This window comes from Amblyomma mixtum, chromosome 1 (assembly GCF_055824585.1).
Source record: "Amblyomma mixtum isolate Tamu chromosome 1, ASM5582458v1, whole genome shotgun sequence".
NCBI classification, from domain to species: Eukaryota; Metazoa; Arthropoda; class Arachnida; order Ixodida; family Ixodidae; genus Amblyomma; species Amblyomma mixtum.
The window spans coordinates 293,769,494-293,797,454 of NC_143012.1; the positions used below are offsets into that span (position 1 = coordinate 293,769,494).

Here is a 27,961-nt window from a genome sequence, read left to right on the forward strand (position 1 = left end):
ATGCACCCTTGCTACCCGCAGCGGAAGACAAGGAGCCGTCTTCTTGGCCGTGGCTGCAGTCCGTTCGACCACGTCGAAGAAGACGAGACGCCGCTGACTGCGACGAAGGCCAGCGGGGACCGTGCCATCAGCAACCAGGAGTCGGCAGCAGAGTCTGCGGCCCCCTTCCAAGGAGCGCGCCATCACCGCTGGCCGGAGCCCGAAGCGAACGAAGAGGAACCGCTGACGTCAAGTCAGCACTCACCGCCGTCGTCGTCGCCAGTGCGCAGTAGCGACGCTCAGATCTCTGCGACCGTCAGTCGGCGCATACACTCGTTATTGTCAGGGAAGCGGCCACATTGGTAAGGCCTGCTTTCATCTCAGGCTGCTGCGTTCAGTTACCAAAATGTGCCCCTGGTTTCCAGTATAATGAAGTTAAATATTCAGTTAGCTTAAGCATGCACAGTAAAAGTGATCTCTTGCTGCATTTAGCAGCCCATTACTTGTCAGCACTAATGAAGCCATTTATAAGTCATCTCTCCAAAACATAGTGAGGACGTTTCAAGGTACTGCTTTTTGGAACGTTCCTAGTGGGTTGTCCACCGTTCCCCGCAGTGTTAGCGTACCAAACAATTCTGGATTCAGGAAAAAAAAAACATTTTTGAACAGGAATAGTTTCTGATCGCAATATATTGTAAGATTTCGCTGTTAACAATCAGTTTATCCGCAAATCTCCCGTAGGCAGGCTTACATTTTTTTCCTATTAACGTTTTTGCTATTGTGAGAAGAGTTCCTCATTAGTTTCCTATGCCAGTCTTAATTGACCGGTGCGAGAAATGGGAAAACTTTAAAAGAAAGATCTTGCTACAGATCAGAGGAATGGCCATTACATTAAATATTTCCATAAGAGTAGCATGCAATTTTCCAAGATTCAAAATTTTGTTCAAGAATTTTGGACGCGCGGTGCCTTTTCATCGGAAAAGAGGTTACTCAAACCCTAGTAAAATGGGACAAGCCACTACCGCATATATTAATCTATGCCTCTTTTATAACCCTTTAGGGTGCGCAATCGAACTTGCCACAACGCTGAGCCATATTTGTTTGATTAATAAGGCATTTGTTCTAAGAGAAGAAAAACGAAGTGAAGAGGAACACTAAGTCGAACGTTTCGGCAATTGAAAGCGCAACTAAGTATTTTTGTATTATGTTTCGCAAGAGCATCTTTTTTCCACCACCTAAAGTAGTTAGACCAGAAATTTTGTTTCTTGCTGATCGCAAAAATTTCATGATAAATGTATTAATTGCCCCAACTTGTCATTTAGGAGAGTCGACGTTTGGTACAGCTTATCACTGCGCTGACTGGTAAATGCTGTTACAAGTGGAAACTCACGGTGGTGGCACGGCGGGCAGTGCATTCTTGTGCTTTGTGCAGAGTTCTTGATTGGAGAGTTTGTTAATGGCCAGAGCAGCCATGCTTCAGTGCAGCGAAAAAGCAAAATTTTCTTCTTGCGTGAGGTTTCGGTGCTGGTTAGGAAACCTCCTGTGAACGACATCAGTTCAGAATTCCACATCTACCCCTTTCCGTATAGCCAATGTTTAGCTTTGACACGATAAAGAACATTGAGAAACTTTGTAATAGTTTACTGAACCAGGCGGGTATTGCAATTCTAGCTTTTATTTAGAGATCTTAGTTATCCTGGGGCACAGGGTTTGTAATTAGACGTGGTCATTGTTAAGAATCTTTGGGCATAGTCTTTTACATTCAACCCATAAACTTGTCCTGGCACTTTGCTATGTTTCTCGGATGTTGCCTCGCAGGTCTACCACGTGGTACGTGCAGGTGTCAGCCGTGGTAGCGACGTTCTTAGTCATCGCTCTCATCGGCTTCACGTTCACCCTCCGGGACGCGGACGTAGACGATCAAGCGGACATAAATGCCGTGCGAGGCCTGGAGTTGAACAGTGTTGACGGTACAGTTGAGAACGGCACCAACGTCACCGCCGAAAGCCACCAGCGTACAGCCCTCAACACCAGTGACGACGACCTTTCCAGGGCTATGAACGGAAGCCGGACGGAAGGCGCAGCACCGGTAAACAACTCTGCTCCCAGTTCAGACGCCGGTGTCGCAGCCGCCGTCTACGATAAAAATTCTGCTGCGTACAACAAGCGAGACAGTGCTTTGACCGGCGAGCAAGGCGTGGAAAGCTTGTGGCCCTCGAGACTGGGTGATGAACCTCTGAAGCAAAGAAAAACTTTGCTGCGTATCAACAGGAAAGCTGGGCAGGAGAATGAGGACTGGCGTCTAGTTTTTGGGCCCTGAGTCTTCGTAGGCAAAGCTTCAGAGAAGCGCTGTTGCAGTGGAGACAATGCTTCAAGCAGGCTTTGTGTTGATGTTGTCTCCTTATAACAAACAGTGGCCAAGAGATCTGAAGACATAGAATATGCAATAAAATTTTTTGATCCGTTAGATGTAAAACAGTCCATATGCATGCATACTTATTTAATCCCGCTAGATACTTAAAAAAAAAAACAACTTTAGAGTCGTCTAAGTTATTAGGGTTGAAAATCTCGTTAGCTTATTGCCACAGGTGCACAATTATATGGCGAAACCACACACACGTATGTTTTGTGCTTAAGGCAGAGTGCGATGTGCGGAAAACACACTGTTGTGAAGACATTGCCGGATTGGAATAAAAGCAGCTAAAACTCAAAAAGTATACATAAGGAATAGTAAAAAAGGTCAGAAGGATTTTTATCATCTGAAGTGTGCTTCAAACTAGAACACGCCTCATTGTGCGAACAACTGCCACCTTAAGGTTTCCGAGGAAAACAGACAACTAAAATGCTCTCTGGCGTTAAATCAAAGTTAGAGATGCGTTGAAAGACCAACTCTTGCTCTCAAAAAGCCTTCTTGCTAGCCCTTGCACAAAATGTGACAACTGTTCGCATCGTAACAGACCACTTTTAATAAAACCTGATACCGCACACAATCTAACAATAGCCGAACTGTCATCCATTGTGGTCGGATGTCTTATTCATTCAATTCAGTTTATCAAACCTCAGCGTTGGCAGGCCGGCCACAAATATCAGAGATACCTATACTAATTGCTAAAAACTTCTGTCTCTTCGCGGCCAGCAGTCTGGAGCTATTTTTGTCCCCCTTTTTTTTCTTGGAAAACGCTAAGAGGTCTCCACAGTAAATTTTGTTTTACATGATTTTTATTTTGTCTCTGTGCTTGCGTTATGTAAAAACCAACGCAGTGAAATGAAAAAGATATGAATAACAAACTAGAGAAACCAAACCGCGCCGCACTAAAGCGTGATGGTCGCGAGTGAAAACAACAAAACACGACATATCTTCATCGAGATTTTCCGCAGGGTTTTCTGCAGCGCAGCTCGGACAACACTCGTGATCACATCTGAGCTACTCATCATTGAAGAGGCAGCACAGGCGCCGTCCATTCTTTGTCAGCGTTGGCCTCCGCGCACCGACATAGTCGGTGAACTACGAGTCGACAGCTTGCTTTCCCTTCCTCGTCGTGACGCGTTCATAGCCGGCGAAAGACAATCCAGGGGCCGATAGCTGGTTCCGAGACAATGGAACGGGAGCCGATGTCGAGGGAGCCCTGCACGTGAGCGTGAAAATAACATCGCTGCCAGACCTCCTTTACGTTTTTCACGTGACGGAAAGCAAAAAGCATATATTTTGTTGTTCTTGAACACACTCGCGTAATGAGATAGTTTTAAAGTCAGTGTTGAGAATGCATTACCACCAATGGTTCATTTCCTTAAGCACCCTTTATTCATTAAAGTCTGTCTCTTTCCTTAAACACCACTAGCTCAAAAGCAGTCAAATGCATCGACGCGTTCTGGGTTGCACCTAAGTGCATAAAAATCACCTCTCTGTAAGTCTGAGAGTGGCACAGCACATGCGTACCTCGCCCTGCGAAGGTCCCAGCTCGAGATGAAACCGCTGAACCAAGCGGGCGATCGTGAAGTTCAGCGTCACTTGAGCCATACGCATTCCGACGCAGTTGCGCGGTCCAATCCCGAAAGGCTGGTGCGCAGCCTTGTGGAAGCTCCCTTCGTTGTCGGGGGAAAACCTGTTGTCAACAGAGGACCATTGAACGTCACCATCCCCCGCCGCGAAATGCTGCTCATGGTTGTTTCTGTAGAACGTGCACTGTTTTGTAGAAGTTCTCGGGCCAACGTGCTCGTGACAGCGAAAAACACTTGGACACATGGGGGAGCTCTGTACGCTACTACCAGCTAATTTTGCCAAAAACGATACTGAAGAGGAGTTTCAGCGAAAGAAAAAGCCGGCCGAGTTGGATATTGTTCATATTATTGTAAGGCGCGAACTTCAGGAGCACAGAAGAAGAGAAAAAGACATGACACGTGCCGTTTTAGAAAATGGCGAAGTTATAAGGAGGAATTTTGTCAACGATCACGAGCTAGTGAGAACATCATAACAGATCTGTTCGACTAGCATTGCTTGCAACCGCAATGCAGCCAGTGTGCGTTGGCCTGGAAAACTTTGGTAATAGAAAAAAGTAAAACTGCGAGAAGCGAACTCGATGGATAGATGTAAAGATGAAAGCAGCTCCTCCTTCCAAAGGGGACAGTACCTGGCGGCGCCAGGATAACAATTTATTGATCTCTTTTTGAAATCCTTCGCTTAACCTCAACAGTGATTACTAATAAGTTAATTCTTACCTCTAGCCCAGATTTGAATTGGCTTTACGATGTAGCGTCTACGACTCCTAAAAGCCTGTTTCTGGGTCCCTTCCTTTCAAAACCCCATTTTCTAACCGTTCTTTCTCCACCATAGGCGCACTCAAGTATCCCTGAATCTTACTGCCTCAGAAATGCTGATCGCACCTGCATAGACATCTACGACAATCGTAGGGTACCTCGATGCAGAGTTAGTACACTAGATATTCGCTGCAAGCTTCATCATGCTACCGAACCGAATGTGAATCGTCGAGTTGGGAAGCACTGTTCGCCTCTCCTTAAGCAGATGCCAAAATGTGAAAATCAACAGTAGAGATAACTACAAACAGCCATGGACTGTTGCTGAATGTTGCACCACATGCCAAGTACGAGTACATGGGTGAAATGGTGCTCGAAATACTTTTCGCGCAGTGCCCACACTTTGCTCATCGCATAAGCTACGCAGTGATCATGATCGTCCATGGCTGCGTTTCTTTCCAAGCGCTCTACTGCTTTTTAAGAACATGGATTTTTTAGCCGTCAGCTTAAAAATAGTCAAAAAAACACTGCTAACACATTCAACCGTTCGTGTTCACCTCGAAGCAGAGTTGATTCCATCACCTCTAGGAATCCAAAGTCGTTTAATACCGTTCGTCTCGCCTAGCTGAAACGCTGTGTATCATCACACCTGTCCGGGTCGAAGGTCAACGGGTCTGGCCAGTAGAGCGCATCCCGATGGATCTGCAGTGTTGGAGACATGATGCACGTTCCAGCCTTGTACTTGACGCCGTTGTATTCGAAATCACTGAGAGCCTTTCTCGTGATGAACCTGCTCGAGAGAAATGATGCCGACAAGGAAATAATGGAGACAGAGAAACACCGTCTGCAAAAAGACTCAGCCATGCAGCGCCTGACATGCAGTAAGGACGAGAAAAGGGTATATACTCTTGGAAGCTTTCCGCTTTTTTGATTGAAGAAAACAAGGTGAATACGGAAAATGAGCTCTAGCAGAACAGTGGGAGGCAATTTTTTGTGTGCTTAGTGAAGCGTGTTAGTTAATTAAAATTAGTTGTTAAGCCACATAACTAAAGTAACAACATTGCAGGGCAAGGAGAAATGGAGAAAATCTTGATAACAAGACAACTCTAATCACCATCCGCTTGTGCTGCTTGATAGCGTTGTCAGGCGGACCCCAGAGTTAGCTTAAGTTTTTGTTATGTATAAAAGGCAGCGCCTTTTTTTACTTTGCTTATAAATACATCGTTCATCTTTTCGTTTTCGCGAATGCGTAGTCTCGAAGGCATGATGTGAGCTTAACTATGTCGGCACAGAGCACCTGTCGGGGCATTTCTGGCGTGAATCAAGTAACGTTCCCGTGTTTGGAAAAGACTTGTACCACCATCAATGCGCTTCGGTCATGTGTTGCCGGCAGTACTCACACAAGTACTGGTGGGTACAGGCGAAGGGCTTCGTTCACGACCTGGGTCAAATACGGAAGCTTTCTTGTCACTGCTTCATAATCGAAGTCTTCCTGTGTACACAATAAAATGCAATCGCCATGGCAGCAAGAACAACGGCAGTGCAGTATGAAACTTTCCTTGGTATTGCAGGCGGCAAATAAACAGGGGCTCCGAGTCGTCTAAACACGAAACATCGGCAGGAAAGCCAACCTCGCAGGAAAGCAGGCGACTACATACTCAGCGAATGGATTGCAATTTGTCTACATTGTTTACGCCAAAATATTCCCAACACTGTATTCACACCCACATCGCAGCTTGTCTATCACTGCACTGACGCAGCGTCAGCACGCACATTCTGATTCACATTTCGTCCATTTAAGCACACGTACTTTTGCAACAGCGCATAGTATACGGCATCCTTCTTTGCACCTCACTTTCTCACTGTCTCTCATTAGCTTTGTGCAAATATCAGACCGTTTTTTACATGTTTCATTGCTTAGTCACCGAATTGTGAGATTTGCTTGAAAGACGAAGCGATGTGCTCTCAAGCTCATAACTATAATCACCTCAAAGACGAAAGACCGAACTAGCGGGGTCACAGTTCTAACGTGAGCACAACGAATGACAATTCCCCAATAAAATCGATAGCTGGGACAAAAGGTTGCAGGCGGGAGGGAGCTACGACAGAGCGTTACCCCTGCCCACCATCCGCCATATACACGCTGGATTTCAATGCTAAAAGTTGTGAGCTTTCATTCTTCCTCGTCTAAGATCCTTTTCGAGCACGCTCACAATACCGTCCCGCTAAAATGTTTCATTGTTTGCCACTGGCGCCCATTCATATCGATATCTGCGTGTAACAGTGAAGTGATATAACACAATTTTTCGCTGCTTGCGCTTTCCGCAGAAAATTTTCGAAAGTAGTTGTGGCACAGCTAGGAGCCGTGCCTACCAGTAACTAAAAAAGGAGAATGAGGACGCTTCCACCAGATTAATGTTAAAATTTATTCTCTGGCTTTTTCTAGCTATGTTGTGTTTGTCCGGCCGCAAAAAAAAGAATTCATTAGCAAGTAAATTAGGTTTTAAAATCTTCGCGTTAGTCGACAGAAATTCGCCACACCCTTACCGAAAAGAACGGGCCGCCACAGTTGCGAAATGAATGGCAGTGTTGCGTAGCTCCTGATATCCGGTATAATACACGAAATTTACTTGCGAAATGAGCCGACGATGACACCTGTAAAAGCTCCGCTTTCGGTTGGAGTAACGTCTTTGGAATTAGCACGCGGTGCCCTATCGATACAGGCCAACTTTTACTTGTCGTCAGTGTTCATTAAAAAAAAAAAAAGAAACAGGCGAACGTGAAAAGAGTCAAACATTGCGCAAGCGGACTGATGCTTGGTTTATTGGGGTTTAACGTCTCGAAGCAACCCAGGCTATGAGGGACGCCGTAGTGAAGGGCTCCGGAAATTTCGACCACCTGGGGTTCTTTACCGTGCACTGCCATCGCACAGTACACGGGCCTCTAGAATTTCACCTTCATCGAAATTCGGCCGCCGCGGCCGGGATCTAACCCGCGTCTTTCGGGCCGGTAGCCGAGCGCCGTAACGACTGAGCACCGCGGCGGCTTTGTTTACTCTCTAAAGAACGCTTCATTAATATTTAAAGTAAAGCGTGCCGAAAGGTACGGACGAGTGTCTTTCTTCGCGACGAAGCGTAATGTGGCACTGCACGAAACCGATGGAGAGTTAAATACTAGCGCGGGTTAACAGTGTTAAGAAATTTCCTCCAACCTCCTTGGAGATTTTTGGTGGAAAAAAAAAATCAGTATGAAAGCTTTGCCTGTGAAGAAAGAACCGCTGACACTTTATCACTTTACCTTGTTTGGCCATACTCGGAAATATCAAGGCATTAGATACATTGCGCAGGTTTGCAATGGTAGTGGTTTGGACAATACGCCTTTATCTTTGAGACCCCTTCGATCTTCCTTCCCTTCCATGAAAGCGAAAAAAAGCAACCGCCAAAGACCTCCCTTCCCTTCACTATGGAAGAAAAGAAAACAACAATGGCATGAAATCTACGGTCGTTTTTGTTTAAATTATTCCCGCTGTATCGAACACCTCGTCCTCAGTAAGGCTGTCATTGTGTTTCATTTTGTCCCCTAGCTGCGAATGAATAGCATGCGAAAAAGTGTTTTCACAGCAGAGAATAATTTTTGTTTGACCCTTTGAGCCCATAAATGTCCCTGCGTCTCTCCGAAACATTTTGTATGGTGATGAGCCAAAGCAAACGCTCCGAATATTCGTAAATTAAAAAGAAAAGAGCACTCTACTTGCATTGCTTGCAACAGCATTGTTGACTTCTTTTCGAACTTTGTCTTGAACGTCTTGGTGCTTGGCCAAAAGGTACGTGATGTAACTTAATGACGTAGATGTAGTGTCGTAACTGAAACAAAGTTCAGATATGTAGAGAAAAGTTTAGTGTCCAGTGCGAGCTGGGCGCACGGCTTCGTTACATGAAAAAGTTCACCGTAATCCCTTCACTGGGTACCTGCAATCCTTGCCCTTTCCCACTGACATCAGATGATAACCTTAGAACAAGATCTTTCGCTTCAAATATCAGATGTCTATCCATTAGCTCTTCTAGCAACCTGGTCATAAGCCTTGTTTATTCTGAAGAAAAGCATTACAATAGCCTTAATCTGCTACCATAAAAATGTTCGTATTCATCACACACTACTGTTTTATTTGATACAGGCAAGTTTCAAAATGATTTTTTCTTGTCAGTTATTATGGGCAGCACCCCACATCGACTCGAGAGGATTTGAATGTTTTGAAACAGTGAAGCTATTCTCAAGCTGTTTTGGAGCTTTCTTTTTTCTCCTCAAAACGTGTAATATAGAGCTATATCGCAGAGGGATCCTGCTTGAAGAAACCAAATCTTCATCACTTGAATCTTCACTATCAACGTAGTTTGTAACATTATAATTGCCACGCACAGAGCAGTTCCCAGTTGTGTTGATGCTTAAAAGAATACTGAATAAAAATTGATGTTTTCCCTAGGTTACAATAGTGCATATTTGCGGACAGTAAGTAGTTCCCCTAGATTTTAAGAAGGCTGTCACGATATTCTTGGAGTAAAATGCTGCACCTCAAGCTTAAAAAAAAAGTAGGAAAAAGATTAAGGGTGGCAGTGAGGTGTGTCTTGTCCTCAGGGTACTCTCTCCTGAATAAAGAACCAGAACTTCAGATATTTTCAGGGGTTAGGCTTCATGTCTAAGAGGTCACCTGATCATCGCTTTCTGGGAGCTGTCACCGACCAAAAATATCTTGTGGAGGTCCGATATCTAAGCAAATTGATCGCGATTTCCCACGTTCTCTCCTCTTTGAGGGTAGAAGTCACAGTGCGAACCAGTGCAATTAGCGCTAAAAGCAGAGTTCGCTCTTTTATGGATTTCTGACGTAGTCTCTCCATTCTCGGGAACGAAGCAACTGTTTTTATCGCCCGATAATACTCCATTACTCCATACATTGCGGCTGACAACGTGTAAGCACATAGCACATATTTGACACCTCAGTTGAGACCCCTGTCACCATCTCGCAACCCTTCCTTTTACTAGGGCGCATAATACATTCGCCAAACGCTTTGCAGTTTACCTCTGCCACGAAACTACCTCCTACGAAGACTGCACCATAATTAAGTGCTTCTTTATATACCCGGCATTACGAAAAAAGCATGGGTATCATCCTATGACCTCAAAAAAGCAACGACAGAATTTTGGCATTATATTAACAGTTACCCATTACGAGTCTACACAGGCGGATTACTTCATTCATCCGCCTCTGTAGACTCGTAATGGGTAACTTCATTCAGCCCCGCCGCGGTGGCTCAGTGGTTACGGCGCTCGGCTACTGACCCGAAATACGCGGGTTCGATCCCGGCCACGGCAGCCGAATTTCGTTGAAGGCGAAATTCTAGACGCCTGTGTACTGCGCGATGTCAGTGCACGTTAAAGAACCCCAGGTGGTCGAAATTTCTGGAGCCCTTCACTACGGCGTCCCTCATAGCCAGAGTTGCTTTGGGACGATAAACCTCAATAAACCAATAAACCAAACCATTAGTTCATTCACTAGATCTTCGGAGTTTGTGGTAAATGAGGTCATAAGCCATGCAATATAACCTACACGTACGGTCCGATTTTTTCCGACCCTAAAGCCACCCTCCGAGGCCTCAAGCTGCACTACACTTCGGATCATACGAACAACTCATCTCAGAAATCTGCAAACTTTGTCCCGACGGAACATTTGAAGGACACCACGTGCCTCTCCAATGGCTGCCGGGGCCCTGCGGCTTTACAGTAAATCACCGCGCGGACGAAGCCTTTAGATCTACTCACCAAGACGGCCTTCATGTAACGACCCCTACCTCAAGTGTTGGTGTAGCGGTTATCCTTCGCAGGCTTTCGGAGGAAATAACACTTGACGCATATAAATCGGGCCGATCTTTCAACCCAAACTTCAATTCACTGGACCCTGGACTAAACTTCCATCTTCTATCTTATCTACCGCGACGCGGAGCAACTTTTACATGTTTTTAGGCCTGCTGAGACTTTTCGACGCACCGAGCGAACACACGCGCGCCGTACTAGTGTTTGTAAACTTTGTTTTCAGTTTCACCACCGCAGGGTGCCTGTCGGCGCTTCGCTGTTTCCATCGTTCCTACCGGCCGTACTAATGGCCTGCGATCATTGAATGTGCCACCACCCTGCGGGGATCTCCGGGAAAGGAAGCGTTACGAGGCCCACGCCTTGACGACTGAGCGACGCTGTGGTTTTTGGGCCATTCCGAATAACCGAAGAGCCTTGCCTGTCAGAAAGGTGGCAGGGGGGCTTTGGCGTTTGGGAGAGAGCGGCCTCTGGCGTGCGGGACACTCTGTGGGTGGTACTGTATGCGTCTGTTTCTGAGCTTTTATAACGTGCTGACCAGCTGGACTGGCGACACCGAACGACAAACAGCTCGCTCGCCGTACTGCTAGGTTGTCGCCCGAGGAGTATAGCAGTGTTGTGATTATTTGCACGTGATTGGAATAAATACAGTTTGCTAGGTTTTTCAACGATGATCAAGTTTGATTTATGATTACACCGACGGAAAACGGATGCTGCACAACCTAACCAAGACGGTATGACTTTCACAAATCGGTACTTAGTCCGCATTGGCAAGACCGACCACTTTGCTTGTGACATGTGGCTGTCACAATGCAATATAATAAATGCTTTGTGAATGCTCTGTGTTCAGCTCTGAAAGACAAACACTGTTCAGGTTTTTGGTTCTGGTTTGGTTTTATGGAGCTTAACGCCCCAAAACAACTCAGGCTATGAAGGACGCCGTAGTGAGCGCTATTTCGATGATTGAGGGTTCTTCAACGTGCACTGACATCTTACAGTACACCAGCCTCTAGCTTTTCACCTTTACGAATTGGAAAAACAGCGCAATCAAAGACGAGACACAAGAGAAGGACAAAACACCAGCGCTGGTGTTTTGTCCTTCTCTTGTGTCTCGTCTTTGATTGCGCTGTTTTTCCAATTCGTAAAACATGTACAGGGTCCGTCAAAAGTTCCCAGGCCACATGGTCCGCTTTTCATAGGTATATCCTGGCACTTAAGATTCCGATAGAGCTATCGAGGTTCTCAGATAGTAGAACGATCCTTCTATTCTTTACAGATATTTTGAGCTTCGAGGGTATCTCAACAGCCCGACTATGCTGCTCAAAAGCAAACCCTGTGGCCTTGGAACTTTTGACGGACCCTGTACCAACCAGCCCGTATTTGCCCTCTTCTGGAAGTTTCACCTGCATTGAAATGTGACCGCCGCGGCTGGAATCGAACCCGCGACTTTCAGGTAAGAAGCCGAGCACCATAACCACAGAACTACAAGCTGTTCTGTCCTCTAGACCACTTTCACCGTCCTCCGATGGGCAGTAAAACACCCGGCCTTCGGCTACAGCAGTCGGCAGCCCTAAAGAAATACTAAGCACTGTTTCGGTTCGCTGGGGCGTCTTGCTTGTGCGACCGATTTTGACTTTGCGGAATGTATATGCCTAACGGACGTCCTCGCTTTTTGCCCTGTCCCACTCTCTTCCTTTCCCATCATATCCAGCTTCTCCAAGTACAGGCTGGGCAACGGGAAGACCCTTACGGGTAACTACGCCGCCTCTTCCATTCCTCTCTCCCTCTTTATTCCCAGTACAAGCACAGCAGCGACAACGAAAAAGAGCTGCTATTGGGTTAAAGAAAAAGGTCAATTGCAGGATTTGAGTGTCAGCGCGCTTACCCTGCGATGAAAAGGGCGCAAGCACTGACAAGCACTTCATCTGTATTCAGGACACGGCTTTTGGAAGCTCCGGCTACAACATCCAATAAAAACAGGACACAATTCGTTATTTTTATCTCACTAAATGTTAGCGGTAAGTAAACGTTAGCTACTTCATGAACAAGACGCCGACACGCGGCCTGCGTTTCTAACGTTGTGCACAGATGTGCGAAAGTCTTTGCAGATACAGTGTCGAACCAGAGTGCTATTTGACATTAATGCTCACCACGCTCGGCATCCTCTCGTTCATTCAGTAAAATGTATTGATAGGAGACAAAGAACCAAGGTTATAATCAAAGTTTTATCCTCCGCATCGCAATTTTGAGCAGCCTGTAGGCCCTCATACCGAAGAGCTTGAAAAGTACGTTTCTTCGTAAGAAAGAAAATAAGCTTCGATTTGTCGGAGTCGGAAACATTGCGAATTCATCTTTTTTTTGCGCAGAAGCAACGCACGAACGTTTTCCCTCTTTGGTACGCTTCGCCGCTTCATGCATCTAAATGTGGCGACTGCGATTCTTCGTACCTATTCTGAGCTGAAAGAGTGACTGAGTAAAAAGTGGCGCGCTGGCTGCCTGCAAACTAATCAACCTGAGGCGTAACTCAGATGAAGCCGTAGGCACACTGTGTATTAAGATTAGAGAACGTGGGGGTCTTTCCTACGGTGAACAGCATATACTCTTCCCTAGCTTTGACTTCGGTAGTGAGTCAGGAGCGAACAGCGCTAGAAAGGCTGTAATAGCTTCTTCTCCATGCGCACTCCCATCAGTAAACGTGGAATTTATATCAGATCTGCTACAAACGGATCTGACACACATGGTCTGGGTAGGCTAGGCCGAGCCGCGGTTATCACGCCCCTCGTCCTGACGTCCATCTCGGCCACGATTCGTGGAGTCCTACATCGTAAAGCAATTGTCAATTTGTATATTAATCAGTGCCGCTAACGAACACTCGAACTGTGCGCCGTGGATGCGGCCCACTATGGCTGGCGGTCGCTTTCCCGGACGAGCGGTGGCAGCGCGAGAGAAAACTTCCGGTTCTTCAGATAACCTCCAGAGATTGCGCAAGGTTAACTGGCGAGCGTCGCGCCGGGATCCTTAACTACAGGGTCGTTTGCAGTGTCGTTTGCAGCTTAGTCAGCCGGGCCGCGCTGCGAGCGGCAGGCACTGAAGTTGCACGATTTTATCGCCTTCTACCGCCACTTGACTTCGACTGCTGTTTTTAATTTTCATTGCATAGTTACACTGCTGCCGTTAAGTGCTCACGCGTCGCGATGCCATCCCGCAGGGCGCACATCGAACCGAAACCACACGAAACGAGAGTTCCGAAAACGCTATTCGATGGAGAGGATTACTTCGAGATTTCGGATACGAAACAGATTGATCGAATGTCGCATACTTTACTGCTTGACCGAATATTCGAAATTAAAAACATTCGTACAAGCCTTCTGATTTCACTTGTTTCATTGCCTTCTCTCGCAGCATCAACAATGGACATGCAGTTGTTTTTAATTTCCTTACCAGGTTTTTTGCTGATCTCTACAGGGTCGTTGTCAACCGTGTCACAGTCTTCTCGGTACTCGGCATCCAACAGGTTCTGGAGCACGTCAGGCTTTCGGTACTGGGACAAGCAGTCGGAACAGTTATTCTTCGCTCAGTGTGCAAATAAAGCTTGTTTTATCCTCCCGTCGTTCAAAAATATGCAGGTTTTAATACTGTTAACTGCTACGGTTTTCTAGTTCGTTACCCCGATACGTAGTACACAAGGAGAAAGTATTCACAATGAGGCGCTTCGAAGTACGAAAGTATATAACAGCACTGGTTTTCTTTTAACAACCGCTGCAGCCTTCAGCATGAGCTTCATGGTACGTGCAGGTGTGTGTAGCGATTATGAGGGCACACAATTGACATTCTGTAATTTTTTTCCCAAAGCTTGTGTTTTCTTAAATACCCCAGCTTACTTGAACAAAAGGAAGGTGCGAATGTGGACAAACAGGTGATGCAACACTGCCGTCAATTCTGTATTTCTTTTCCATACGACTCCGTGAGGAAAGCAACGTCCCTGAACGCTTTTTGTGAACGAAAAGAGCATGAACGTCAATCGATGCGAATGACTTCTTACGTATAGTTGAGTACTTACCTCAGGATTGTTCCTTCTGAGTTCAATCATCTTTGCGGTTTCTTTGGTAAAAGCTAGAGAAACGTAGGCACCGAGGAACATGTTGATCCAGTACAATGGCTTCATTACGGGCCGCAGCATGGAGGTGCTCTCTGTGAGGAAATAAAAAGAATCGTCGTTGCATAAAAAGGAGTTCCTTCTTTAAAAATCCTTCCTTACCGCTCCCATTGAGCATCGTTAGCCCGCTAACGATGACTTCGGGCTCTAATTTCGGAACCTTCCGCGTTGCTTACGGCTACGCGTCTAGCTTGTAGTTAAAGAAGGGAACTTTCGTTTTCGACGTAGTTTTCCTTTTTCTCGCGATACGGCAGTTTCTTTTTTTTTTTTTTAACGCGTTGTGAAGACGTGGCACCACGCTCATTTCTCGCTAACGACGACTTCGTCGCTCGACTTCGGAGCCTTCTGCGTTGTTTACCGGCATGCTATGACATCTGGATTGTGATTAGACAAATAATAATAATACTTTATTGCCGTAGAAAAAACAGTACATATATACAGGCCTGCCAAAACCATTGATGGCTTGAGCGACAGTGCCTGGCAGGCAGCTAAGCCGTACACGGTAATAAACATAAAGATAAATAAAGTTTTGTTTTCGATATGGTTTATATTTTTCCCCGCAAGTCGGAAGTTTTTGAAAGCGCTCCGAAAACGCGGTAGTGCCAAAGTCACTCGGAAGTTTCCGCTTGTCTGACGCGCGCTCTAAATCATCGCAAATCTCATGATTCTACATTATCAGCGATTGATTTTATCGTCGACCCGAGCAGCAGCGAGCTTAAAGGTGCTGCCTTTTCGTCGGGATTCAGCTGTCATTGGCGACAACAGAAACCAGCCTGTAGACAGGCGGCCCTGTCTACACGGGGACACAGGCAGCTGTGCTCCACTGCCCAACTATAGGGCTTCCAGTTATTGTTTTGTAGCAGGAATACTACTCAAGATAAAACTTTTTTTTTACAAGTAGTGACTAACAGAATATCAAACATCTTGCATATCAGAAAATTCTGAACATTTTTTTTTAGATACAAGCGCGTCTACACAAGTTTTGTTCAATTTTTACGTAAAATCTTGTTTTTGGGGCAAAAAAAAGTTGTGTTGCAACGCACAATTCGTTATTCGAAGTTTGAAGTTTGAGGTTTATTTTCCTTCAAATAAATGAAAGAGGGAACTGTGACAAAAGGCGGTAAGGCCTGACGAGGTCACAGTTCCCCAAAACAGTCGACTATGGCTTTACATTTCAAAAGCAATAGTTTTTAGAGAAAAAAAAATCTACGGAAAGCTACAAAAGACGGTCATTTTCCCCATGGCAAGAAAGAGTTAAGCACAATTACGCTGAAAGCAAAGATGAGCGTTGTAGCTCTGTCACTAATGAAAGAAAATGCGATGAATGGCGAATATATTTCTATGGTTGCACGTGCCGACTTTGAGCCTTTAGTCGACGTGTACGGAGACGAAGAGGTAACGGAGAAAGGAAGTGACCGCTCGCACCCTTGAGGAGACACTGAAGGCTAACAGAAGTTGGCCTGTGTCCAGGGGCTACTGCGTGTTAGTCCCAAAGAGACCACTCGCACCGAAAACGGAGCTCTTATAAGCTAGAAAATACAGAAATTCGAAATATAGGTGTCGCCACCAGCGGCCTGTTTTGCAAGTAAAATGAGTGCATCGACATCGATTTTTGGAGTGGATCCCAGAGTCTACACAACACCGCCATTCACTTCAATACCAGAATCAGAATCAGAATATATTTATTGAACATCATGGCGATGTTGGGTGCACCGGCAAAAAGCCAGTGGCAAGGCTTGACGAGGCCGGCGCTGGTGACAACCCGTATTTTTTTTTTTTGCTGAGGACTTCATGAGTTTTAATGAACTGGCGGGTAGGTTCTAATACAGTTTTATTAGCGAAAAATGCGCCTTTTGCTGTCGCGAAAACATAACAGCCAGAAAGAGCAAGATGATCGTTCTTCGCTTACGACAACAAATCGATGAGTTGTCCCCGTATGTCTTCAAAGTAATGTTGACCAGCACAAATAGTTAACACCCCTTTTCTTTCCAGTGAGGATTCAAAACACGACAGCAAATTCCTGACTGAAAGCGTAAAAGCTACTCCATTCGGGCCCCTACAACAGCGCTTATGCGCTGACCAATATGTCAATATTTTCACGCGACTCACGTGAAAACTAAGCGCCGTTGTTGCCTTATCACGAAACAATGTGTGTGATTAAATCTCTTACGCATCGATGCTCTCTCTAAGTATCTCGCTGTCTCTGGTATCTACTCCAAAGCTAAACAAACAGCATCTGACGTGTTGTCGACCCTGTGTCATTGATGAACATCCAATAAAGCCACCATTGAGTGCCCCCAGAAGTGCTCGCGCACAGTAAAATTTACGGCGCTCAAGTCTAGACGTTAGGCGAGGCAATAAACACAGGATAGGAACCAGCCTAAGCTAGCAAAGATAGTCCAACAATGCGCGATTGGTGTGTGATGGGAGTTGGGTATTCCGAAGTGAAATCTCAAGCTAGCACAACAATTTCGATGCATTGATTTAGACTGTCGTTCATCTAGATCATCTGACTGAATTTCAGGCGTGAGACGAACCTTGTTTTCCGAACTGCATATTTTTTGCCTATGGACGCCTCCTGATGCCCTCTTAACCTCTCCAGAGGTTACGAGGGCGCTTGCCAGAATTATCATTATCGATTTTGTCCGTTAATTTATATATAACTTGCTAATGAAGAGAGTGGAGTATCCTAATGTACTCAACCAGACGGTTAGAGGGTAAAAAAATTGTAAGCGCTACGTGGTGTCTCCAAGTCCCCAGTTTTTAAATAAGTCAGTGTCTCCGCTGTCGAAGTACTGTTATTTCAATTCCAACGAGTTCACATTCGTGTACGCTGAATCGAATATGCGACTTCCACTTACGACAGATCAAATGGAAGGGTCCCGTCATAATTCCCCGCAGCACCACTTTGGCAGCAGCGGCGAGGGCGTTTTCGGGTCCCTTCTGGAAGCTGTAGTCGACGCCGAACGCCCCGCGCCCTACGTAGTCCATGGCGAGCCTCTGGTAGAGGTGGTACACGTTCGCCTCCTGAGAACTGTCGGCGAGCTTTTCAACGATGTCGAGGAATATATCGGCCCCGTATTTTAGCTCCGTCAGCATCTGCCAACGAGTAAAAGCTCCCGTCAGAAACCAAACAGCAAGGCTCGTCTTGTGGTCAATGAAACGAGCATGTATTTGTGCGCAATCTGTGCCCAAATCATCTGGCAACGAAGAGAAGCAGAAGGACATTCACAATTTCAAATTGAGAGGGCGAAGCGCAGCTGACTGTCGTAGAATTTTGCGGGTCCTGCAACCGCCAGCTGCACTTTGTCATCTACTCTGAAAACTGCTGGATAAGACCGCCATTTTTTACATACATAACATAAGAATTATGCATTTTATGTCTGTTATAACTGTAGATAACGTTTCTACGTTCAGGGAGAAAGGAAGTAGTCTGGGACTTACTGCAAACACATTTAAAACTAACTTTGCCATATCTCACTTAGAGCTACAGAGCTCTATAGATAGCTGCTCTGTAGACGATGTGTCTACTCAGGCAGGGGCGCAAGATATGTTTCCGAAGGAAATTAGAGATTTTAGTGTTGACATCTTATTGTCTGTTCATGAAGAATTAACAGCATTGTCGAAACAGCTGAAGCACTGACTAGGGCTAAGTCGATTTGAGGTGCGAGTAAACTATGCAAAGCGTTACGATGCGTATACTCGAGCGAATTTTCGGTCCAGGCGTAAAACTTCACTGTATTCTATTTTCTAGATACCTGCGGATGTGGCTTCAGTATTGCTCTGGCTTACCTGTTTTAGCTTCGCCGGAGTAAAACCGGGAGCAACTGCCCGTCGTAAGCTTCGCCATTGGTTGCCACTAGCATGGACAATAGCATTTTTCAGGAGGGGGTGATTCTTCTCCATAACCATTGACATCTGTAAGAGATAAACCTCTGACTTCCTATCTAGCTATTCCACGGAGGAAGCACGTGACAAAAAAAGGACATTTTGACAACGCACTTGCATGTAGATAATTAACTAGCAAGCTATTTACTGCATATTTTAATGTAAGCAAAATATTGATGCGCTCTCTGTACACGGATATAATAACACTAGCGCTATTATACACATAATGCATGCACATACAATACACAAAGATATACATACAAATGTAACAGGACACTAATTTCTTGCAAGGAATCTACATACGCACGATCAGCAACTTGGCATTGTGTGCTGAAAACTTCGTTAATGGTCAGTACTGGTCGAATCTATGCTTCGCATAACATTGTAGTATGCTTTTAGAAAATGCACATTTTGAATGGATGCCACACGTGCACATTAAGCTATACAGCTGAGAATATATATACAAAAATATATAGTAAACAACGCCTCGCCTCCCTCAACCCCCCGCCAGAAAAAAACAACAAAAATCTACGGCCAATTGCTCGAAACCAATATGCTTCTTAACAATGTTCCTGACGTGCGAACAAAGATATAGCGACCATGTTAGGCAAATTCTGCATTTTGTCACCCGCGAGATCAATGAACTTCTCACCACAAATAAATGAAGTGAAGAACTTCAAGCGCAAATTATTTAAAAAAACTTGAATTAATTGCTCTAGAAAGCACACTTTTACGCAACGTTATGGAACAAACAAGTATCGTTTTCACCATGTCTTTACATTCTAGTACTGCACGTATAATATGCCTATACATCTACGCGAATGTAACAAAAACCCTTGCGAAAGATCGCAAGAGTGCCAATGAGAAAGGGCAGAAGTGCCCAACTTCAAAATTAGAAATAAATGGCAGCGTCCAGGCTTTGCCACGGTTGGAAACATATTAATAATAATAATAAAAATTATTTATTTGAAAAAATTACATAGTACACATACGAGCCTGCCCAAGCCAACAATGGGCTTGTGGGGCAGTGCTCGGCAGAATGGAGCAAGCCAGAGAACGGCACAGTTAATCAATACTGCACAAATTTAGAATGAAACTAAGGAAAGGCAGTGAGAAAGGACGCGGGGGAAAAAAGGAAGAAAAGAAACAAAATTACACATAAAAATCAAAGATAGCAGATTTCACTTCTTTCCGAGTGCTGAAAGATAAAACATTATCTGGCAGGTTGTTCAACACATCAGGTACATAAAAGGCACGGACACGTTTACCATATCTTGTCCGTACTATGGGCAAGCTAAAGCGGTCGCGTGGGCGTAATTATCTGGCGCGGACATACGGGAGGCAGAACTCATTGTTCCATATATACATAAGGATCACAGTTTCTTTGAATAATAGCCTGAACGAAGGCATGTGCGAGCATGAAAAAAGATTGGAATTATTAGTAATGTGCACACCATACATCACAGCCGGAATTATAAATTTTAGTAAAGAATTCACTTTGTTGCGCCAAAACACTGAACAGAAATAAAAAGAACAAATTCCATATCGCAGCACACTGTACGCCAATGCATGTGCTATTGTTTTCCTTGTAAATTGGGCACAGTGCTTTAATATAATATAGCAGGCAGGCTATTTTGCGCAGCCTTTCACAAACGTTAGCCAAATGAGTGTTTCAGGACATGTTAGAATCGAAATGGACGCCGAGATATGACACTTGAGAGGTCTATAAATTCTATATTATTCCACGGAAGCTGACGGCGTACCAGTAGCATCAGCTTGATTTGTGGTTTTTACTTATTAGTCTGCTTTGTAAAACAACTAATAAGAGGCGCAAACATGCGTCCTCAAGGAGCAATGCTTCCAAAAGTTATTTTCATTGTGAGAGTCACTGCTGTGAGCAAAGCAAATATTGAGAAATAGAATAAAATTAACAGTGACATAGCACATAGAAAAAAGATGCCCAGGCTTAGCTTGGTTGAGCCAAGAATGCGTTGCATATTGCGCGGTTTTTTTGCGCGAGACGTATTGCTTGGCGGCACTCGATTTTCTCAGCAGCTTTTCCTCCGTGGCGTATGGATGGATGGATGGATGGATGGATAGGAGCGCCCCCTTTGAAACGGGGCGGTGGCAACGCCACCATGCTCAGACGTCTTTTTTTTCCCTTCTTTTTTCTCTCTTTTTTATTTTTGATTTCTTTTTTTTTCATTTTTTTTTTTCACGTGGTTTGGTGGCTGCCCGGCCGCGCCCAAGGGCTGAACTGAGTGATTGCAATATGCTACGCATAAAAGGAAAGAGCAAGGAAACATGTTTCATTGAACTGGCATGGCACATAAACTGACAACACTGCATGACACCGACCTCGCCTGTGCTGCGCAGCACTGCAAGACAGAGAGGGAGCCAATGAATGCGCGAGCGCATTAATTTATGAAAGGTAATTTAGAGGTAAGGAACTGCTGTCATAAACTTACACCACGATCCGTAAAACATTGGAAGTTGCGAACCAGGACGTATTCTAAGAAGTCCAGGTCTTTTGTCACTATAAATGGCACATCTCCGTCGTAGAATCTGTAAAGTGGAGTAGGCATGCAAATGCGGCTTGGATCTCTGAGACCTACGGAAACTAATGGCGACAGAAGAGCAGTCGGTGCGTCTCTGTGCCCAGGTTTTTTTTTTTTTTTCTGCTATGGAGTACATCATTTAGGGAATCAGTACTGGCTCCTTGGTAACTGTTGTCTTCATATAATAACCGCTAGATTATGTTACTTATGTAAGTAATCAGGTCATAATATCATGGTTGTTTATATTTATTTATTAACGAGATACTGAAGTTCGGTTAACGACATGCTAGTCGAAATCAAGAGGGAAAAATGGGCTTGGGCAGGGCATGTAATGCAAAGGCAAGATAAACGCTGGTCCTTAAGGGTCTTTAAGGGATTCCAAGAGAAGGGAAGCCTAGCAGGGGGCGGCAGTAAGTTAGGTGGGCGGATGAGATTAACAAGTTTGGGGGGATACGATTGCCGCAACTGGCAAAGGACAGGGTTAATTGGAGAGACATGGAAGAGGCCTTTGCCCTGCAGTGGGTGTAGTCAGGCTGATGATGATGGAGGCCGAATCTCTCCAAGCGGTCAGGAGAGGGTACATTCATTTGTTAGCAAGGCTGTGCCTTAGAATCAGCAAACACGGAGCGGTTATAAATAAGTTTAGATAAGAAATTATACATTGACAGAAATAAACAAAAACAAAGTAAATGGTGTGTAATTACATGCCGCCATTACATGCCGCTTATATTGAAGTACAGTTTACAATACCTGGTCCTCACGTCACTAATTTATTAGCAAGACATAACACATTCCCCGAAGAAATCTAATTAACTTGATTTCTATAGAACTCAACTATAGTTAACGTTAATTCTCAAAAACAGGTAATTATTTTTTGCTACTAGGAACTGAAAAGCGCTATGTATGTAACAAAGAAAACAGATTTTGAAGGACTAATTTTTTTCAACGGGTACGTTTACACATGTACACAAATTATCACTATGCAAAAACTCTTACAATCGAAGAAATCATACCTTACCCGAAAGTGTCGCCGTACTTCTTGAACCATTTGTCAAGAACCTTGAAGTGATCCTGCAGAAAATTCACGGAAATATTGAATGCAACTCGCGATATTCGTCTAAGTTTTTAATTGTCGATAGAAACCAACGAAGTGGAGAAGAAATTCGCCACAAATCAGTTCTAGCCTGAGCGCCCTTACAAATTTTTTTTAGTCAACAAACAGTCCATATATTTCTGTCTATAAATTCTATAGACTATCTATAGACAATTCCCAGAGAACAATAAATAGGCAATACAAATGCCATAAACAGTCTATAGAAAATCTACAGATTTATGGCCATACCCTTTTGTAGACTTTTGCTTATAGACAGTGTATAGACTTTGAATAGACAAAGAAATATCTATAGGAAGGCAATAGATTCTATAAGAAGTCTATAGACTGTCCATAGACTATATTTATAATGGAGTGCCACCTATACGAACCTATACGAACGCAAATACGCGTAGCACATTTCATTTTAATAGTTAACTCACGCTCTAAGGATATATTAAAAACTGCCATACTTGAAAGCAATGGTCACTGTGGTGTCCTGCTTGCTAATAATTATTTTTTTCGTTATATACTGCTCCAAGATCGACATTTTATGACCCGGGAAAAATCGGATACGAAAAACACTGAAAGCCAATGCCTTTTACGCTTGAAAGCTTCAGATAAGACACAGCCTAGTAATGAGAATTTAGGCTGCTCAGATATGAGTCAGATGTGCAGTTTTAGCCTTAAAGGACGTGCGTTCTATTGCAAGTTAAAAAGCTAGCACTTTCACTTTTTTTTGTTGTGCGCATCTTGTATGCTGAAAACTTGCTTGCGAGAAACCTGATCATCCTCACATGAGGTTCTCTTAATCCGAATCTCTTAAGAAGAATCCGGGCATCTTTTACCTAGTTCCTGTTATCAAAAGGGCTCGCAGCACAACTGGGCCAAATAAGTAATACATGTAGAAAGTCGAGATGCATGCGCCGTGCGTTTTCTAATTTGTGCCTGATTGTTATTTATTTATTTACCTATTCATTGCTGCTGACACTACAGAGTGAGCAGTGAGCAGTACACGTTAGTAAAAACTCAAAGAAACAATCATTATAAGAGGAACCAATAACAGCAGCTGGTTGCATGAATGGCATGGTTGTCTGCGTTCACTCTTACAGTTGTTGAGTAAATAAAAAACTTACTCCTCTTCTATTGTGTCAATGCACTGAAGTTTTGTAGCCACATTAAAGCCACGCGTTTCTGCAGTGTCTCGCTATATGTGATGAATCTCAGAGGATTACACTTTTCGCCTGCCCTCACCGTTTCGTGATACTCCAAAATGTTTCCCCATAGCAGACTCGGTGTAGGGCCGGGTACACCGACGGCTTTGAAATAGGAGAAGTGTCGCTGCCGCCACCTGGAAACGGGACGAAAGCGCTGTCAAAAGCCTTATTTATCGGAGCAAGACACTGGGTCTCCTGTAGACCGGATGCATAGAAAGCCTAAGAAAGCCTAAGAATAACCTGCGCAACATATAAGTTGTACATTTGATCTGCGCATTCCAGTGCCTCCCACTTATCCACAACAAGGTGCTCTTGTTTGCACATGCCGACCCGTGTACTGGGAAAGGGTTGCACGCTTATCACTTTGGGAACTATCTGGACACGCGTATTAGTTTTCCGTCACTTGCACTGACAGGGCACGAAATTGAATTTTTGATATATATTCCAGCGTTCTCATTTTGTCCTGCGGCTGTGCTGTTGCGTGTCGTTTTAAAGCAATAACTTTACAGGTCTCCTTTCTGTAGAAATTCAAAATCTGCCTGCTGTAGTTGAACGAAAAAATGCAGAGTTGTCAAAAAGATGGTTACGTCACACGTGAAGCGGCGGATTTGAAACATGAATGAAACGTTCGAAAATCGGTGATCAAAAGCTCGCAGAATGGCTCAAACGTCAATCAAACATGCAAGTGTAATATGTAAATGAACTTCGCTGAAAAGATAAATTGGGGCAATCAGTCGGAAACCGCGGCATCGGCTGCGTGCTTGCATGTTTCAAGCAACGGGTGAGAGTGCGGGCCCAATATAAAGTACACAGTCATTGAATCCCAACAGTTCAGCGAAAATAACAAAAATGAAGCACCTTTTTCTTCCGCCTATTGTGCATCTTCGCACTCCTTTCTAACAACGGATCAACTCCAACAACGAGCCTAACTTTCCACGCATATTCAGATATGTACATTTAAAGGGTTTTTCCCTTTCCCCTCAAAGTGGTAGCCTTTGTGAACACAGGCACAGCAAGAAACAACACGCACGAAAACAGGACACGCAAGTGCCACGAGAAAATGGTTTCTTGGCTCAGACACATAATGCTGACTGCCCGTCACGTCTGACTAACAGAAGCGCGGATGTGGCCGAAGTGTGCGGCGGAATACTTGCATAGTGACCGGTGAATGTTAGTGGTTGAGGCGCCCTTTCTGGAGGGAGACTTTTTCCAATTTGGCCTTTGTGTGTGTTCCCTTCTCCTGCGTGTCGTTTCTTGTTGCACCTGTCTCCGCAAAGCTTGCCTCACCAACCTGCCCAAACGTTCGCGCTTCTTAACCACAGTAGTGGCGTCACGATAATCTCATCTTAGGAGTACTCACTGCTTCTGACAACAAGATAAGGAACCAGCTGGTTGACCGTTTGCAGCCCTAAGCAAACATACGATAGAGTTGGTTTGGCTTATGGGGGTTTAACGTCGCAAAGCGACTAAGGATATGAGAGACGTCGTAGTGAAGGGCTCCAAAAATTTCGACCCACTGGGGTTCTTTAACGTGCACTGACATCGCACAGTACATGGACCTCTAGAATTTAGCCTCCATCGAAATTCGACCACCACGGCCGGGATAGAACCCGCGTCCTTTGGGTCAGCAGCCGAGCACCGCAACCACTGAGCTACCGCCGCGGCAGACGATAGGGCTAAAAAACACGGAAAACCTGTCTCGACCCATTATACGCGCCTGTTGCCACTGTGCAGGCTCAGATGGCATGAAAGGTTTGTTCATTGGCCACGGCGCAAAACATGCACGGTGTTCTATACAGTGCTATTAGCTTTGGAATGCGATGTGCGTTTGCACCGCAGACGCTGCTCTGTTCTATTTCTGACATTCTTGACATTAACGTTGATATGTTTCCGTACCATTAAACCACTAGAAAGAACAGGACACAAAAAAGCCTTATCTTTGGCGGTACCTCCAGTACTTTCCTCGTATAATTATTTCGAGTTGCGTATTTTCTTTATTATTTTCACTATCTCCTTGTCCCGGCCGTAGCCCTAAAAATTGGTCTTCTCACTTTTGAAATACTCATGACTTGCGCCTGACAAGCTGAGCTTTTAGTTTCAAAAGGCTTTTGTTTTTCTCCTTTAGTGTTTGCTTGAGTCTGCAGTGCATGCAGTGTGTATGCATCTGCATCGATGCGTCCAAAGAGAGCAGTTGCACGGGTTGTGGTTTCGCTACAAGCTTCGGAACGCATTATAGTTTAAAGCCACGTCTGTTTAGGCACAAGCCACACGCACACACACGCACAAAAAAACTGGATTCATTCTGTGCAATTTATTATTCTGTCAGGCGACGTTGGCTCGGTGCCACAAGGTCAGATAGAAGCACGTGTAGTTAAGGGAATTTCTATTAACTCCAGAAAACAACCGCTTTCACCGCAAGTTAAGAAGCGGGAAACATTTGCTCTCTAACAATGCGTTCCATGCACGATAAAGCACAACGGTACCAAGAGTGTAGTGCAGTTAAGCCCGAATATAAAGAGCACAGAGTCGGATCCGATGAGCCATTTTCGAAACGCAAAGTGGCGATTAATGCGTGCATTGAATTGGGACGAAGGCGCATCGTTCGTCTATTGACGTTCCACCGACAAGCTGTACACCTTTTAAATCGCAGTGTGGAGATGCAGCCAGACGGCTACACTAAATATTTTTTTACCAAAAAATCCGCTCAACCCTCTTATCGTTCGCTGGCAAGAGAGAATCTGAACGAAAGCAGAAAATTTGCGTTGCACTAAAACCAGGTCAGATTCACTCCAACGAAATCAGGTTCGATTTTCGAAAGCATTTTGGGTAGAATTGTACGATAGTACGGCTTCCGCTCCGGCAAGCGCAACTTCTCTTCGAACAGAAAGATCTGTTTTCGAGATGCCTGAGCAGCTAGAACAAAGTTGCCTGGATGCTGTAATGCTGAACTCAAGCTACCTTTCAATTCTAGATCAAAGAAAGGATATTGTAGTCGACGTGATCACACACACTCTTAATTATGACTACACATGGAAATTCTTGGCACCTGTATCCTGCTCCCTCAAATAAAAGAAATAGTTAGAAATGAGTGTCAATCATTCCCAAACGGTGATCAGAACTGAGTGATCGGATAAAATTGTCATTCAAAGAAAAATAAAACTTTTTGTCTGGTTCTGAAATAAAACAACTTGTTATATCTTAATTCCCACACAAGTTCATTAAGATTTTGGGCCGCCGCGGTGGCTCAGTGGATATGGTGCTGGACTGCTAACCACGCGGGTTCGTTCCCGGCTGCAGCGGTCGTATTTCGATTAAGGCGAAATGCAAGAGGCCCGCGTACTGTGCGATGTCAGTGCACGTTAAATAATTCCAGGTGGACGAAATTATCCGGAGCCCTCCACTACGGCGTCCCTCATAGCATTAGTCGCTCTGGGTCGTTACGTTAAACTCCATAAAACACAAACAGTTCATCAATAAATGCCGAGAATCTCATCGTCGGAAGAATGTGGCCGGTTGGCACCACGAATTCATTAACAGAGCCACCTCGTTCTTTTCTTATGTCATCTATGGTGCGTCGTAAAAACAACTACCTGCATCTTCCGAGCACGCTACTGAAATGAAGACGGAGCAAACGTTTTAGCAAGGTGCGATGCGTTTTAGAAAAGTACTTTTTAAAGGAACAAAAGTACAACTGCCTCACCTGAAAAGCGTGACCCCGAAAACGGCGAACACGGTGAGCACGGCGACTAGCAAAAACATCGCTGTAGGACGGCCAAGCAAGGACGTTAGCGGCAGCAAGAGCGGCCTCAACTCAAGACAAGCCACCGCAAGAGGGCAGCGTAGTCGATTGTACAGGGACGTCCCTGGTGGCAAGAGAGAAGGAAAACAGAAGCGGCCTTTCGTCTACCGAGCTTCCTCTCCGGTCAAGGCCTCCTTTCCTTTTTCTTCTTATTATAACACACGCGAATCAAGGCCGGGCGACTCACTCGAACGCGATATTCACTGCCGCCGTTACACAATCATTCGACGGGAAAATTCCAATTCGGGCAGTGACCTACTGCGCGCCGCTTAAGCTTGTGAACGTTTACGGCCGCAGTGCTGCCGGTATTGCTATGTTTGTAACAAAGGGAAAAGGAAATCAACCAGCTCAGGAACAAAACAAATCGGTCTTTGTAACAGCTATACATGTATTATGACATACTTTTACTCTTTTATTTACAGTTTTGTTTTCCAAAATTCATGCATGACGAATGGAAGATCATGTGTTCGCAGCAGGGTGGAAATAACTAGCCATACTATTTAGAATTTGTAGTGGTCAGTCTACACGCTGTAAGCTGTGGCACGTTAAGGCTCAGTACTAGTTACGTTTAAGCCTGGCGAGTTTTACGTCGCCCAGCAACAGAAGCGGAATCTAAGGGCATTGTTTATTTTCTCAGTGCGAGTCTGATATCTGCGACCA

At 44.8% G+C, this 27,961-nt stretch overlaps 2 protein-coding genes across 2 annotated transcripts; one reads left to right on the forward strand and one right to left on the reverse strand.

Annotated features, from left to right (window-relative positions):
• On the forward strand, positions 1 to 2,299 carry LOC149372085 (uncharacterized). The gene is made up of 2 exons (XM_089581543.1): positions 1 to 341; positions 1,798 to 2,299. The coding sequence occupies exons 1-2, from the start codon at positions 1 to 3 to the stop codon at positions 2,297 to 2,299; spliced, it is 843 nt and encodes a 280-aa protein (XP_089437669.1).
• Positions 1,768 to 27,317, reverse strand: LOC149372086 (cytochrome P450 3A14-like). Its single transcript, XM_089566461.1, has 14 exons — positions 27,203 to 27,317; positions 23,540 to 23,636; positions 22,214 to 22,266; positions 21,106 to 21,202; positions 18,542 to 18,667; positions 17,611 to 17,848; positions 14,654 to 14,784; positions 14,035 to 14,134; positions 12,479 to 12,551; positions 8,486 to 8,594; positions 6,132 to 6,223; positions 5,381 to 5,521; positions 3,917 to 4,082; positions 1,768 to 3,605 (listed from the first exon to the last, which is right to left on the reverse strand). Exons 1-14 carry the CDS (start codon positions 27,259 to 27,261, stop codon positions 3,528 to 3,530), a joined length of 1,560 nt encoding a protein of 519 aa, XP_089422587.1. The 5' UTR covers positions 27,262 to 27,317; the 3' UTR covers positions 1,768 to 3,527.
• Positions 27,318 to 27,961: the final 644 nt, after the last annotated feature.